This window comes from Amblyomma americanum, chromosome 11 (assembly GCF_052857255.1).
Source record: "Amblyomma americanum isolate KBUSLIRL-KWMA chromosome 11, ASM5285725v1, whole genome shotgun sequence".
In the NCBI taxonomy this organism is placed as follows: Eukaryota; Metazoa; Arthropoda; class Arachnida; order Ixodida; family Ixodidae; genus Amblyomma; species Amblyomma americanum.
In genome coordinates, this window is record NC_135507.1 from 22,154,917 (window position 1) to 22,170,389 (window position 15,473).

The 15,473-nt window shown below is 47.7% G+C and overlaps 1 protein-coding gene across 3 annotated transcripts in view; it reads right to left on the reverse strand.

Annotated features, from left to right (window-relative positions):
* LOC144110652 (uncharacterized) overlaps positions 1 to 8,297 on the reverse strand; it is a 45,745-nt gene extending 37,448 nt beyond the window's left edge. For 2 of the 3 annotated variants that reach the window (XR_013309889.1, XM_077643702.1), the window contains exons 1-2: positions 7,960 to 8,296; positions 259 to 339 (exon numbers count right to left, since the gene is read on the reverse strand). Coding sequence is in view for 2 of the 3 variants with exons in the window: in XM_077643702.1 (XP_077499828.1) it covers positions 259 to 339; positions 7,960 to 8,190 (312 nt within the window). In the remaining variant the exon portion in view is untranslated. Of the gene's footprint in view, positions 1 to 258; positions 340 to 7,950 lie in introns of all 3 variants that reach the window. The other variant, XM_077643701.1, reaches the window with a different exon arrangement.
* Between the last annotated feature and the right edge of the window lie 7,176 nt (positions 8,298 to 15,473).

Genomic DNA, 15,473 nt, shown 5'->3' on the forward strand with positions numbered 1-15,473 from the left:
GCGCACCATAGAACAGAATACACAACAACTAAACCACTCGGGAATTGCTCTGTTCATTTCCATTTTTTTTTGTTCCCAATTATGGAAACTTCTAGAGCAATTTGGTCCCACTACAGCCGTGCCATGAATGCTCGGTCTCGCGGTCCTTATCATTAACGCTGAAAGCTGTCTCCACATGCACACACACAAAAAATATCAGAACTAAAAAGTGTCGCTAGCGCTGCTGGAAATAGCAGCGCGGTCGTTTATGTGACTCACCGACTTCGGAGACCGGGCCTCCGTTTCCTCGACTGGGGAAGTGACATCGGCTGCCGAACTGCCGTCTTCGTAATCGTCTATCTGCACGACAAAAAAAATATAGAAAGAAAAAAAGGAAAGAAAAGGCTTCCTTGTTTGGAATGAGTGCAACACGAGACAAAGGAGTCGCCAGTACAACGACCCCTTTCCAAGGCACGCAAATCCGCATTTGGGTCAACGCCGGATGCCGTGTCTTCGTAAGCGCGCACTAGCTTTGTAGCATATGCATGGATCCCCTCTTGCCATTACTGTTGGCGATGTAAGTTCGCGACGTTGAAACTAAGATGATTAAATTAATTAACACTATAGGATGATTTCAGCTTATACAATGTTCACGTTTCTGAGCTTTTTAGTTATTCTGCCACTGATTAAAGCTAACAGTACGTGTCGTTGAGCTGGCTAAGGAACTTGCTCACGCAGTCGGAAGGCGCTTGCCGAATGGAAGCGTAACTGCAGTAACCGAGGACGTCGTTAACACGCGTAGTTGAGGTATTTAGTAGATTGGCTTCCAAAACTCATGATTATTAGTGCTTAAAAAGGACGCGGGCACGAAATAGGCCACAGAGACATAGCTTACGCTAGAACGTGATAAAATCTTTTAAAACGTTTTAGTGCAAACAGACACAGACCATGCGAAAGACGACATGCACACAAAAGCACTTGTGTGTGTGTGTTTTCTCTCTAAAGGTATGAGTCTGCGTTAAAACGTTTCACAAGGTCGATATATGCATCAACTCGTCCAAAAAGAAGTTTTAATGAACCTTATACATAAACAAGACAATCACTATATAGCATTTGTCCTAGAAGGCAATATTATTTTTGTTTATTTTTATCTGCCCACGCTATACTTTATGTCAGTATCCAGTACGTGCACCTGCCACTGCCCACTTAACTAAGAACTAGTACAGAACATCGGATATAATGAACCTTGGTATGCCTCCTAGGATATAACGAACTTTGGTCTGTTAACCTCGGATACAGCGAACCTATAAGCGTGCCACCTCGGATATAACAAACTTTCGAGTGCTAACCTCGCATATAACTATCTTTCGCGTTAACCTCGGATATTACGAACGTCTGGTTGTTAACGCATTCAACCGACAGCACGGCGCACTCTCGACAGAGAGTCAGCCGTGCTCCGCTTCTTTCCTTCGCGTAGTGTGGTGACGCTCGCAAGCAGCTGTTATTTACGTTCTTTTTTGGCTGCAGCGACAGGTTTCAAGGGAATAATGTCTGCCTTCTTCCGTTAATTGTTGCAGCCAGCAGTGCGGTCACGGGAAAGATTGCGAAAAGCCGAGGTGTGGGGATCTGAAGTCCGTCCTATGCTATCGGAGACAAAACTAAACGTAGACTGCTGAAGGCGACGATACTTGGTGGTCGAGGCGCACGGCCTGCAACTGAAAGGCCTGTCGGGAATAAACGATCGTATTCCTCTGGGTCCTCGAGAAAGCTCGTTCCTCGCCGTATGACCTCGTAGTTGGAGTTTATCACGTGCACTGCAACGTATGCGCCTGAGGAAGCAAGAAGAGGCGCTAAAGAAGGGGGCAGTAATAGTAGTGGTTTTCTTATTAAAATAATAATAAGAAAGGAAGGAATAGATTTTTGCCAGCCCCGGCATCTGCCATCGATACTGAAGCACCTGAGCTGGGGCAGAGGAAATAAAGGATAGCAGACAGGATGGAGAAATGAAATGAATGAGGTGAGGGGACAGGGAGAGAGGATAGGGGAGAGGTAATATGTACAAACTATTTACAGAAGGCGGCAAAAGGAAGGAATGCACCTACCTACGTGAACTAAACAGGATGGAACTTGCTGCTACGCGTGCTGACCTTTCTCTATGCGTCATGGGCGTGCTTGGCAGAGTGGAACACAGTGACCCTTCCAGCCGACAGAGGAGTGACTGAGGGAGAGGCGGTGCGATGAGTGGCGGCGAGATGGCGGGACGAAAACATGCGGCGGTCATTTTGAACAAAGGTGTTCGCTTGTGTTCTGCATGGATGGTGGGTGGTGAGAGATGGAGTGAAGTTCGCGGCGCTATGCATTGTTTGCCGCGTCTGGGTTCGCGAAAAACGAATGCCCATGGCGTTCCTTTTTTTTTTTTCAGCCCTCCGCGCAACGGCAGAAAAGGGGGTGAGTCACAGTCGCTACCCGGCGGGATGGGGGGAGCCAGACACGGAGGATTTCGAGGATACGGGAAAGGTCAAAGCCCTCCAGGAGCGTATACGTCGGTTCGCATCCCATTGTACACGTTCTTGAGGCGAAGCGGGCGCACGGGGGCGGCGACGAGCCATCGTAATCCTCATTGGGTGGTTTTTGTGCCATGTCTGCGGCGCCCCTGCTCAAAGCGTCTATGGCGGCGCTCGTTGACAGCTTGAGGCCCGGTCAAAAAGACATTGAATCCCCGCTAGCTCCAGGCATGAAGAATGGCCGCTTGTTAACACGGGTCATCCCCAGCTCGCAGGCGCATGGAAGGGACACGCGAGAGACGCGCTTTGTACGAGTTTGAGTCCCTCCGTCTACTGGGCACGATGACAGTTTGTGAGTGACGGCGCCGAATAGATGGGCCTTGATAATATGCCTTTCGTCGAAACTGGGCTTACCAGAGGTTGAAACAACCCGCACCCGTGGGAAAGCGAGTGTTCGCGAAGTGCGGGGGAGGTAAGGTGGATGCCCAGAAATCTCGGTAGTGGAAAGTGTACATACTTGTACAGGGGGGAGGGGGGGGGGGGTTGGTCGAGATGAGCTTTCTTTCCCCAATCATTGAATGGCTGTGTTTCCCTTTCCCTAGTCGTTGATTGGTGTTTTGTAGCGATAGCTACATTGCGCTAGCATTTCGAGCCACACCGCCACGTGGTCACGTGGTTGGTCACGTTACAGTCACGTGGTGCGGAGCAGCTGCCAGCGGCGCGGCGCGCCGGCGAAACCGAATTGGGGGGGGGGGGGGGGGGGGGGTGAATCATGTCCAGGGACGAATATGAAGAAGGAACGTTCAGCGAAACGCAGCGGCGAAAGACTGACTTTGCAATTCGACTGAGCGAGTTCCACTCGGCCAGCTGTAGCTATCGCGTCACTCCAGGTTCAACCAGAACTAAACCACAGCCAGTTTTCTTTCCCCAATGGTATATTTGGTGAATATATGTTGAGTTACCTAATTCGTTACTGTCCCCACCCAGGGCGGGGACATAGGGTTTAAAACCAGCTGTCTCGGCGGGACCGAGCGGTGGTTTCGTCGGATAAAACGACGAGTCAGTAAAATTTAAGTACCTTTTCCCCTTGCTTGTATCTTCCTTTGTTTTATTAATTGTTAATAGAAAGTTCATCTCTCCAGAAGTGTCGTCGAGCAACGTGATGGAGCAATATCGAATCTGCAAGACGACAAGCATCCTTTTAACCATCACCATTCACTCAATTTCTCTCTATAAGATCGAGAGGGAAAATCATTTGTTGGCCTTCAGTGATCTCTTGTTTTCTTATACAGCCATGTCGGCGTATGAGCTATCACAGAATGAAGTTTCGTGCACCGCCCCAGCACTCGACAGTGGGCAAGCAAGGTCAAGTCTGAAAGCGTTCCTCCTGAGCGGGTGAGAAACCTTGTTCCGTGGTTTTGAGGGATTAACGCAACTTTTTTATCCTTCCTTTTTGATACTTTCCACACTTGGCTCGCTTCGCCGGAGCTCTCTTGAGAGCGACTCTGCCAATCTGCGCATAATAATAATAATAATAATAATAATAATAATAATAATAATAATAATAATAATAATAATAATAATAATAATAATAATAATAATAATAATAGGTCATGGGGGAAAGGAAATGGCGCCATATCTGTCTCATATATCGTTGGACACCTGAACCGCGCCGTAAGGGAAGGGATAAAGGAGGGAGTGAAAGAAGAAAGGAAGAGAGAGGTGCCGTAGTGGAGGGCTCCGGAATAATTTCGACCACCTGGGGATCTTTAACGTGCACTGACATCGCACAGCACACGGGCGCCTTAGCGTTTTTCCTCCATAAAAACGCAGCCGCCGCGGTCGGGTTCGAACCCGGGAACTCCGGATCAGTAGTCGAGCGCCCTAACCACTGAGCCACCGCGGCGGGGCAATCTGCGCAGGCAGAAAGAGTGTCTGAAGCCCAGCAGGCAGCAGCCACTGAAACCTAGAACCACTTCTCCGGCCCGCCTCATGGCGAAAGGAACGAATGAGAGCTTTCTTCAAAGCGACAGCTCCGATGCCTCGCTCAAGTCCAGCTTCTCGGGCAAAAATTCTGAAAATTAGAGAATTGCGAGACACTGGTATAGAAATATTGAAGGTAAGGGTCCATTATTTTTATATGTAGCAAGCTCTTGCTTTTGAGAGTGTTTCCAGCGATCTCATCGAACAGTTAAGACTGCCATAGAAAACCAATGAGGAACGGTTTCGACGATTGCAAAAACGTGAATAGAAAAAAAAAATACAAGGCTGCCGTCGGGTGGTCTGCGGATATATTGATTGCTATAGCGAAATCTTACATTGGTATGAAAAAATTGTGTTCATAAACGGGTTCCCGCTCAAAAATAGGTATGTTTGGAGCCAGTGCGCGCACGCCGGGGATGCTCTATACCTCTTCTTTGTCCCCATCTTCTTTTACGATTGCACGCCCACTTCTTTGACGTCATGTATCGCTTGCGCTGCAGTTAGGTCGTCGCAGGAATCGAGACGGGATAATTTAAGAAGCGGAAATGTTTAATTTAATCAGCAGACCGCATGTGGAATACGATGGCGGCAATTTAAGAGGCAAGGAACAGAGCGGAGCGACTTAGGGGCGAAACAAAAAAAAAAAAGCGAGCTAAATATGTTCTCAACTGAAATCAAGAAGCGAGAATGGATATTCAGTATGCAGCGGCTTGCATGCATTGCGAATGCAAAATGACTCATGGCCCCTTAGTGCAACACAATGGAATACAATGGAAAGTGTGGCGGAGAGACAGGCTGGTAGATGAGATTAGGAAGCTTGCATAATAGGATGGCCACGTTCGGCTGGCGCAGGAAAGGGTTAATGGAAAAGCAATGAGAGAGAACGCTGTACTGCAGTGGACATAGATGAGATGATGGTGCTGATGATGATAACGATAACGATGACAAGAACGTCAGGAAGAAGAAACATGAGGCCGTAGCGATGGACTAGTGGTTTGAGCATCCGCCTCACATGCGGGAGGTGCGGGGTTCGAACCCCAGTGCCGCCGGGTACCCAACGGTGATACAATGGGTGCAAGCTTTCCCATGGTCTGGTGTTCAGCTTCTTTAGGGTGAAATGCTTGGGAAATGGATCTTTGACCGCACCTTGTGCGATGAAAACTACCTTGTGTCATGGCGTTCTTCGGCCAAAGCTGCCCTTGCGCCATAAAAATTCATCAACAAACATGAATGAATTTTTCATGTATCCCTTCCACTAAGGAAAGACTCGATGCTATTGCTTAGCGCGGAACTGGCAGCGAAGAGTGGCAGAGCGCGACTGACGGCGCATGCGCGCAATCAGTCGCGTTTTTCCTGGCGCATGTACTATATATACATTCGGAGGTGCGCAAACAGCGGCCAGTTTGTGAGGCGGAAAGTCGACGTTTTCTCGTTGTGACGTCAGTAGCAGCGCTTCTCCGCGTACGCAGACAGACGTGCCTCCTAAGAGCAAGGTCGCTGGATGGGCGTGGCGTTGCGATCTCATGGGCCAGTGGATTTTGGTGGTATGCGCGTCTCTCCGTGTGCGTGCGTGCGTGTGTGGGTTAGGCAAAAGTAAATAAATGTTTGAGTGTCTGCCTCGTAGTGAAAAAAGGAGAAATAATATCGACGGCGCTTCTGCAGCTGCGTTGTCGTCCCTGGCACGTTCCGTTCGTGTGTCAACTCGGAGCATTGCTGAACCAGCCACGCGGAGGTTCCTGCAGAGCTGTCATTTCGCGCAGCGCATGTTTGACGATGTCAGGCTAACAGATGGGCTTCCTTGGTGCCCCAGCATTCGTTAGCGCAGCAAAATGCGTCTACGGTATTCCGGGCAAGATGTATTATACGCCGTCCATGGACCACTAATACATCACTGGCCGAATACTGAATGAGGAGAAAACTCTGTGAGAGATCTCTCATCATTTATATCTTGAAGGTCAAACAGCCTACTGCTGGATATTTGATTTCAGCGAGAAAATAACGCCAACCAATTCAATATAACACGACGTTTTGGAACCCATACTCAGTTCCATCATCAGGTGGAAATGCGGGCGAGTTGCAGCTTGGCTTGTTAAGCGCACGTGTAGTGAACTGCCGTGTCACAAAAATTAAATTTGCCTTTCCTACCAGACAGACCACTGTCGAATATTTTCTTTCGAGTGTGCTATGCGTCGTCGACTCAAAAATATACTGCCGTGCTCCTTGAGGCTCTTTACGGCAAGAATCGAACGCGAGCTAAGTGAAGATTTCTCCTTGTGCAAAAAGGGCTGAATCAGTAACGCACGCTGCCTGATTATTAGAGAGCTTTAGATTACCGGAGACGTACTAGTGTAGACATTTACCGAGTCACCGGACACCTCCTGCGCACGCGCAGTGGCAGGGTTTTTGTCTGTCCTTGCGAAGGGGCAACGGTGTTAATCCGTGCCAGTTAGTACAAAATAAACTTCTGTTTGCCATTTTGGACGGTGCCATGCTAAAAATCAAAGCGTCCGGCTGGCTCAACAAGATTGGTTGTTTTCGCTACGGTAGCTCAAGATGCGAAAATGGCTCCTAAAGATGGCCACAAAATAGAAAAAAAAATGGCCTGCTCAGACGTACGTTCCATGAACTTGCTGTATGTCTCCACCATTCTCCGTAGTGTTCTACCTCTCAGTTCTCATCCTTCAATGCACAGGCAGGGCCTTTGGATACTTCGCTATGTTTTGTGCAAAGATCACGTTCAATATATGTCCTCAGAGGTCATCGTCGTCTTGACCATGTCAAAGGAAACTCCCAACAGAACGACATAAGTGCGCCACATGTGTTTGAAATTACACTTTGTTTACATGACATACAAATGTTGAGCATCCGCCTCGCATGCGGGAGGTGCGGGGATCTTCGATCCCCAGTGCCGTCGGGTACCCACCGGTGATACAATGGGTGCAAGCTTTCCCCTGGCCTGGTGCTCGGCTAGTAAGGGCTGAAATGCTTGGAAAATGGGTCTTTGACCCCACCTTGAGTAGTCGAAAATACCTTGTGCCATGGCGCTCTTTGGACATAGACGCCCTTGCACCATAAAAATCCATAATCATCATCATCATCATACAAATGTATTGGTTTTACCACCTACTGGCATTGAACTACGAGCTGGTCTTTAATGCTAAACTCGTACTTCATTTTGGTTTTCCTGACGTCATCCTCTGTCCATGGTCAAATGCTCTCTCATGGCTCAACAGAAGCTATGGTGCCCTCCAGTCGACGGTGGCGCCTTTCGTAGCGGCTGGTTACAGAAAACTTCGAGAGAAGTTTCATTGCTAGATTCTCGCTTTCCAAGGCAGCGCCTGCTGTCACAACACGCAGCGCGCTTCTCTCGGCGCGTAAAAATATGTAACTGCCTCGCACTCCTGAGGACATGCGTCTCTGCTCCAAGCTGCGCCTCGGCTGTCAAGCCGCCGCGCGGCCTTGAGCGCCGAGATGCGTGACTCACGCGACTCACCACCTTGTCGTCTGCGCACGGTGCCGGCTCCGTCTCATCGCCCGGGCCCTCGACGGTCTCTGCCGGCTTGCCTCCCGACTCGGCGGGGGTGTCGCCGCGTTGCAACAGCGTCGAGAGGCTGCTCCGAAGATAAGGCAACATCGGTGACGAAGAGAACCTCCGCATAGCGCGTCCGTCACGGGGGGTAGGAATTTCGATCGAAGCAGAGAAACAGCGGCCACGTTGTTGCATGCGCGACTGTGTCGCGGCGAATGTCTGTCTCTCTTTTGGTGTCCTTTTTTTTTTTTTCGAGGCGCGCTCCTGACTGCGTTTCTAACGAAACACGCAGCTGTTTCTGTTTCTCTCCTCCTTAACCTCCTCCTCTTTCTATATAGTGCACTGCTGGGCTCGAGTCCTCGTGTTTGGATCGCTTCTTTCCGTACTTGTCTTTTCTTGTTTTTTTTTTAAATTTTTGCAGTGGGCGTTTGCTGCTTCGAAGCAAAAGTTGCAAGAGGAAAAGAAGCGCATGTTTCAAAACGACTGACCAGCCGTGTCCCTTTCCTTTCTCATAGTTTTCTTTCTCTTCTGCTTATCCCGACGCAGGTCACGCATAAGGCTGCATTGTTGGCGGTAGCGATTGTTCGAACAGGTGTAGAGGTCCAGCTTGTGTCGCTACCTGGAGAGGAAACAAGGGGACACTGGCGGTGCTATTTTCATCGTCTTGCGAGCTCACTTGGACGTTCAAGTGACGACTGAAGGCGCCTGTGTCGCACCGATTCAAAGTACAGCTAGATTTTTTTTTTCATTTTTTTCTTCTCTCCAGCTGCAAAGGAGACAGGACAAATTTCTTTGTGTGTAAATATCGCGCACACGCACTGATCCTGCAGATTGCTTGAAAAGTCACATCCCTGGAATGGATATACATATGGCTTTCGCAACCGACTTTATTCTTCTAAGTTGGCATTCAAACTTCACGCCCGAAGCTGGCTTTGAATCCTTTCTCCTAACTGCTGTCCGAAAAATGGCTCTAGATCTAATCAGGGCTTCGCGCAGTAATGTCTTTCTGAATTTGCTTGTTTTTGCGTTTCAAGACAGTGTCAAATGTGCGTCATCCAACCTCACTATATTCTCCATATATTCTGACTAATTTGCCAAACCAGTTTCCCGTAAATTTTCAAATATCGTTTCCTGCACAATTGAAAACATCGACAAACATATCTGCGTCTTATCCCAAAACTTCCTGAAGCAGGGAAATACGTTGAGCGCCGAGCGGCGGTAACAGCTGATGTGAGAAGACCCTTATACCATGCCCTTAACATTATGGTGCCGTATGTTTTAAAAAGGATATGGAGCATAGACACCGAAGAACGGAACAATTTCACTCTTTAGAAATTCTCTCGGTGACGGTGTTGACCGGTTACTGTGTATTCCAGCATGCATGCGCACTCTAAACACGAATACACCTAAATGGGAGCAAAAAAAAAAAAAGAGTAGGCTGTACTGTAGCGCACTCCGCTGGAGTACAGCCTACCCCCTTTTTACTCCTTTCTACTTAGAGTGTGGATAACAAGCTCCTTCCTGTGTTAATATCACGCATAGTTTCGATCTTGTCCTCTATACACAGTACTTGAATCTCCCTTCGTTATATTTAATTTCATATTCACTGAAGACAGAAGCTCAATTTTATTAAATACGAAATTTTATTTGGGCCACAGGAGCCGGTCTTAGAGCGGTGTATGCAAAGCCCCAAGACTCAAATAAACCTAACTACGTGCAGATTTTGGCAAGTTATTATTTTACAGCGTTAGCAGTATAATCCTTTTTTTATAAAGAACTCATGGAGCTTGCGCTCATGCTTGTATGTGTGTGTGTTCAGCCTTCACCCACCGGAGGAAGCACCCTCCAGTGATGCATCTACGTTCAAGTCTCCATCCACTTTTACCCCCCCAGAAGTTCCGTCCACTTCCCACTTCCTACCTCCACCCCGCCCAATGCCGTCCATGACCTCCATCATCCAGAAGTCCGTCACACAACAGCTCAACTGCCCCCACCTTCCGGAAGCCCGCAGCAAAATCAAATGCAAAGACAGAATGAGAAGGCAGTGAATATTAAAGCGAAATGGACAAGCATTACCTGTAACGAAAAATGATCGCCTCACTACCGTATGGTCGCATGTGGTCTTTTTTTTAACATGCCCTCTCTCAAATTCCACATACTCTAGCAGTCTTCAAGCTCCGTTGAAAGAAAATATCTTCTGATTGTCACCTTGACAATTGCTGCGCAGCTTGAACAGCCTTACTGCCGCTGTCAAAGCGCCATTCAGTTAGACGTTTTCTCTATAGCTGGGACATTGAAGTTTCACAGGGCAGAACGCAGCGAGCAGAGTGAGTGAATAACAGAAGAGTGGCGGATCGGGCGAGTTGGCGCACGTTTGACATTTTTCGTTGGAAGTCGCGCTCCTCCCTCTTTGTTCCTTCTTCATGTTGTTCATGTTGGTTTAGCGCTTTCGAAAAAAATTGTGAATAACAAGCTGCCATACTATGTCACCAACTGTTATGAAAACAGCTGAATTTTGCACTGTAAAGAAATTCGCACCACATAAGGGTGTGTTTCCGAGTCTACAAATCGCACTAATGCACCCCACGAAATGAGTGCAAAATATGGCTTTCACGACCATACTTTGGCGTGCGATATTTTCAGTGGCACTATTTTTCTCGTCTGGTTTGCTGTTCAGCATGCCTTCATTGCTTTACAGCTGCACACGCACGGACTGCTCTCAAAGGCGCTGGCCATTTTTGTGGCGCGTGTACGATTAGAGGAAAGTTGAACTGTCCCTATGAAAAGCTGCCGACGACCTGTCCCTCCCAATATGCGTTAGAATTACGACATCCCTATCTACAATTACGATACTCAGATATGTATTTCACGGTGTGTCTGCACTTGTTAGCAGCGGAGTCACATTTCCTATGTCTGCATGATGTTCACGGTGCGATTTAAAATATATATATATATATAAAAATATATATTCAGTAAAGGAAAAAAGCTAATCTAAAGGGGTCCGTCTTCAGCAAACCTGCTTGCACAGAACTACCATGCTAGCATGTGCCACGTGATTATGTCAGAGGAACACAACCAGGCTGAATCATCATTGAAAGAATCCATACAGAATTACTGAGCTGGCTAAGTTTAACACAACTGACACCACGGCCGCGCGCCTTAAAACTATATAGAGTTGTCCATACGCGCATAAGTTTCCCGCGCCATTTGGGCACGCAGCCACTTGGATTCAGTGGCGCCCAGCAGCTGAGTTAAAATAATTCAGTTAATGCTAATATTATCGCGGCGAAAATCCGGTCAAAACTGCACGCAACAAACTCCCCACATGGTATCAAGACCACGCTTGGTGAACAACTGCAAAGTTGTTCAAAAAGCCTAAAAACACCTTTGCCCAGGTGAACACCCTTAAATCCCGGGACAACGAGGAGAAATTGAAGTTGGCTTGTATATCGATAGAGTACCAGCTCCTAACCACAAAAAGACCACTCTTACTGAAAACAAAGCTTTTGTAAGGTAGAAAGGAGCAAGAACCAAAATACAGATATCATCGCCGCCACAGGTCAGTCCCGCAGGTGCAAGCGCGTTAAAGAAATAGCCGGAAAACACAACTGATTAATTAAATTGGTTATTGAGACACATTTCCTTTCCTCAAAAACAAGTTTAATTAATCTCTGAGGCTAACAACCGTGCGGGGAGGTTACGCGTTCGACCGGTATTGAAGCATGCAAGTTTAGTGTTGATATCGCTAGTGCACTTTTTTCACGCGAGGACGACGGTATAAGAGACAAGCTGACTGTCGGAAGCCAAAGAAAACATATATACCTAGAGGCGCAATTAACAGGCGTCCAGCTGAGTTTAAGTATGTTTTGGTGTTTCGCGGCTATGAACTTTGCGTGCCCACATGGTTTCGTTTTTGACGATGGCTGATCAAAGCCTTCAATGTCAGGCCTGCGGCAGCTTTCACCTTCGACTGCTGCTAGGCTGCACCGCTCGCAGCCATCAATCACCGAGTCCACGCTTAGGTCACTTCTTGGCTATTTTGTCATCAGTGTCCCCAGCTAGAATCGTAGCGGTGGACGGCTTTCAACTTCGAATCCAAATCACTTAGCAATAACCGCATCTTTCTCTGCCGGAAAAGCGACAACGAGGCCACGAAGTGGCGAAGTATCGGATTTTGCTTACAAAAAAAAAAGAGTGCTAGTTGTTGTCCTCCGTGTCCCTTTAAAGGATTGTATGTGTAAGTGACAGTGACCGCGTGTTCAGCGAGCGCTTTTTCACATACATGCACAAACAAAACTAGAAAAATCAGTTAGATGTAAAGGGTTACTTTAAGTACTATGCCCTAATTAAGGGTGCAAAAAGATTTTCTGTGGGGCGGTAAGGTTGTCCTGGTGGGTGGCGTCTCTACACTCTATATATGCCTATATGGGAGTAAAAACGGAGTAAGATGTCCTCTAGCGCAACCTTTTATAGGGGAGTGCACTAGAGGTCATTTTACTGCCTTTTTGCTCCTTTCTGTTTGAAGTGCACTGGAGTGGGCGCCTGTTCTGACGCTTTCTTTCAGAGGCACTGTAAAGCTCATAGCAACAGTCTCCGTTACTGCCAACTAGCCCAACTTGCTGCTCTATAACAGTATCCGGCGATGGCATGACCAGGTCATACTCAGGAACTCCGAAAAATTGGTGTCATGACCGTCCGAGGTATTCACAAGGCGTCACTGGCGCCATTTGGTACTACAGCCTGCAGGTGCAGCAATTCAAATCGGAGCAGGTGGCGCCCAGTGGGCAGCAACAATCCTTGGGACGTCCCGGAGACGCTTGGGACAACCCGGGGACGTCCAGTGCAGTTTTAGTGCCCATTGGCGATAATCCGATTAGATATGCCTTCAGCCTTTCGTCGTGCTACATGCAACACAAAATGGCGGACAGTGTGACATGGGTGTGTATTCCCTAATACCCCTGTCACACGGCCAGTTTCAATCACCCTCGAGTCGAGGGTCTTCGAGATTCTCAATCGCCATCGAACTCGCCGCTGCTACACGGCAAATCTCAATGGCCATTGAAATGGTTCTCGTGTCTTACGCCACGGATGTGTGGCGCCACAATCGCTACTTTGGATTTTGGAATAATAACAAAAATATTTAATAAATGTATACTAAATGCTGAAATACAGGCATACGCGAAAGTCGTTCAAAACCCTTTTAATTACACGTACGCGACGGACATATGCATACACTGCTATAGCCACACTAATACAAGACGAGCCAAAACCAAGCCAGTCCAACTGCGTCGGAGCGCTGCTTCGTCAGGCTTAAGACGTGGGAAATCGCCATGATATCTGAAAAATAAGAGCTATTTGCCTCTTGAAACTTTATGCGAGGGTAAGAATGGGCAAATTGAAGGCGAATACAACAGCTTGGAACACGATATTGCTTTGAGGGATTAGCGACGAAGCTGTTATCGCTGTGAAGCGGGCGGGCAGGGTGCCGCCATGTTGTCAACGTTAAGTACTCAAGCAACGCAAAGACTGCAACGCAAAATTAATGCGCTTAATGCACTTAAAACCAGTCTAATATAATTTTAAAATAATTTTACAGGCTGCTTGCATTAAATTTTATGCGAATAATGTTTGTTCATGTTTTTGCACCGTGGATGTGTCGTGTACGAAAGTGCGCTTGGCGCCGCTCGAAGCAACGCTAGCAACCTTGGGCAGCGCTCGAAGGCCCTCGAAATCTCGATGGAGTTCTGCGCTACTCCGTTGACTCGATAGGCTATTGACTCGATCGCCATTGAAACTGCCCGTGTGGCAGCGCTCGATCGCCTTTGAGTCGATAGACTATCGGTTCGAGGGCCCTCGAAATGCCCGTGTGACAGGGGTATTACACAGGAATAAATATTTGACCACAGGTGAAAACGGCGATTTGCTAAAACGCGGCTTGCAATGAGTAATCTGCGCAAAAAAAAAAAGAATAGTAAGGGTAAAAATAAACCCACGAATGTGTAAATGTTTATAACGGAAGGCATCTTCCACTGTAAAAGAGTCATGTGTGAGGTCTTTGGAGGCTAAAGGGGAGTGGGGAAGTAGGTGGCGGGTGCAGGTTTCCCCGCACAATCCCCCCCCCCCCCTCTCCCTTGCCCACACACCACGTTTTTTTTATGAAAGTGAACTATACATGCGACGCAGAAAACAAAGCGTTCTAACTCAAAAGGCCTACTTTGAAAAAAAGGTGTTAAGTCTCTTCCTCGACGTTTTTGCACTTTCCCTCAAAAAGGGGACTGGAGTCGACTTCTGTCGCATTCATGTAAACGCGGATTATGTCCAGCAGACGGCTCGCACAGGCAAAACATTCCACATTCCTGGTCCACATACGACCACCGTACATAATGGCGAGCATGGTGGCGAGGGACTTGCGACGGGTATCCAGCTTCCGGGCGTAGGCGACCCTGCGAGGAGGAGGAGGGTTAGAAAAAAAGGAAGTGGTGACGAATAACTGAACTCGGTGGGATAGAAACAATATAAAAAGCGCGCAGAAAATTAGTGGACGAGAGGCGGCACCTATGAGAAGGTCAGACAACTAGATATTGCTGTCGTTTTATTTGTTTCGATAGATGGCAGCACAAGGCCAAGTTCAAAAGCGATGTGGTGTCATTATGGTTTGTGCTGCAAAAATACAGCTGTGTGCACCACAGAGGAAGGAAACAAGTGTTTTATGCATTTTTCAAATACCTGAAATTTTTTCATATCTTGTGCATGGGCGCGAAGAGGAACGAATGCGTGTAGTTCAGAAAACAAGCCAGAAAAATCTGTGACATAACAGAACTGAGCAGAACAAACGAATGTACGAGCGAATGCAAAAGCGCTCGCGTTCAAGCACAAGCTGTAGCAGCCTAGGAAGTCAGGATAAAAATTACGTCAGAGGCCTTGACAACTGCAATGCCTACAGAGCAGTTCATTAGTTGGCTAAAGACCAGTTATTTTGTTTAACTGCAAGGGCAAACACATTCGAAATCAAGTGCAATGACTGACTGCGCACCGCATTAACTCGAGAGCTGCACGCACGTGGTTGTGCATTATTTCTTTGCTTCGACAATATGTGGATTTTCAGGGCAGGAAGCGCCATGGCCGGTCTTCAGAGGAGCGCGTGCGCCGCCGTCGCGTCTCGAGCCCGGCCGTGGAAGCGCGGCACTACATTCCGGTATCATCAATAGATGGCAGGACGTGCTCGGGTGGTTGGAATTCTTTAGCGAGAGGTGAATTTTTTGTATGATAGATGGCGCAGGACGTCCAGCATTTTGTAACTTCGGGAATCCCGCCAGTCGCGCTAATCGCACCGCACCTATCTCTAGGTGACAACAAATGCACTTTCCAGACGTACTTGCTCTAAGATGTTGAAAATAGAAAATCCGGACAAAAATACAGATAATTTATCTTTGAAAAGAGCGCCCGCCCGCACGCACCCACGCATTAATTACTTCAGT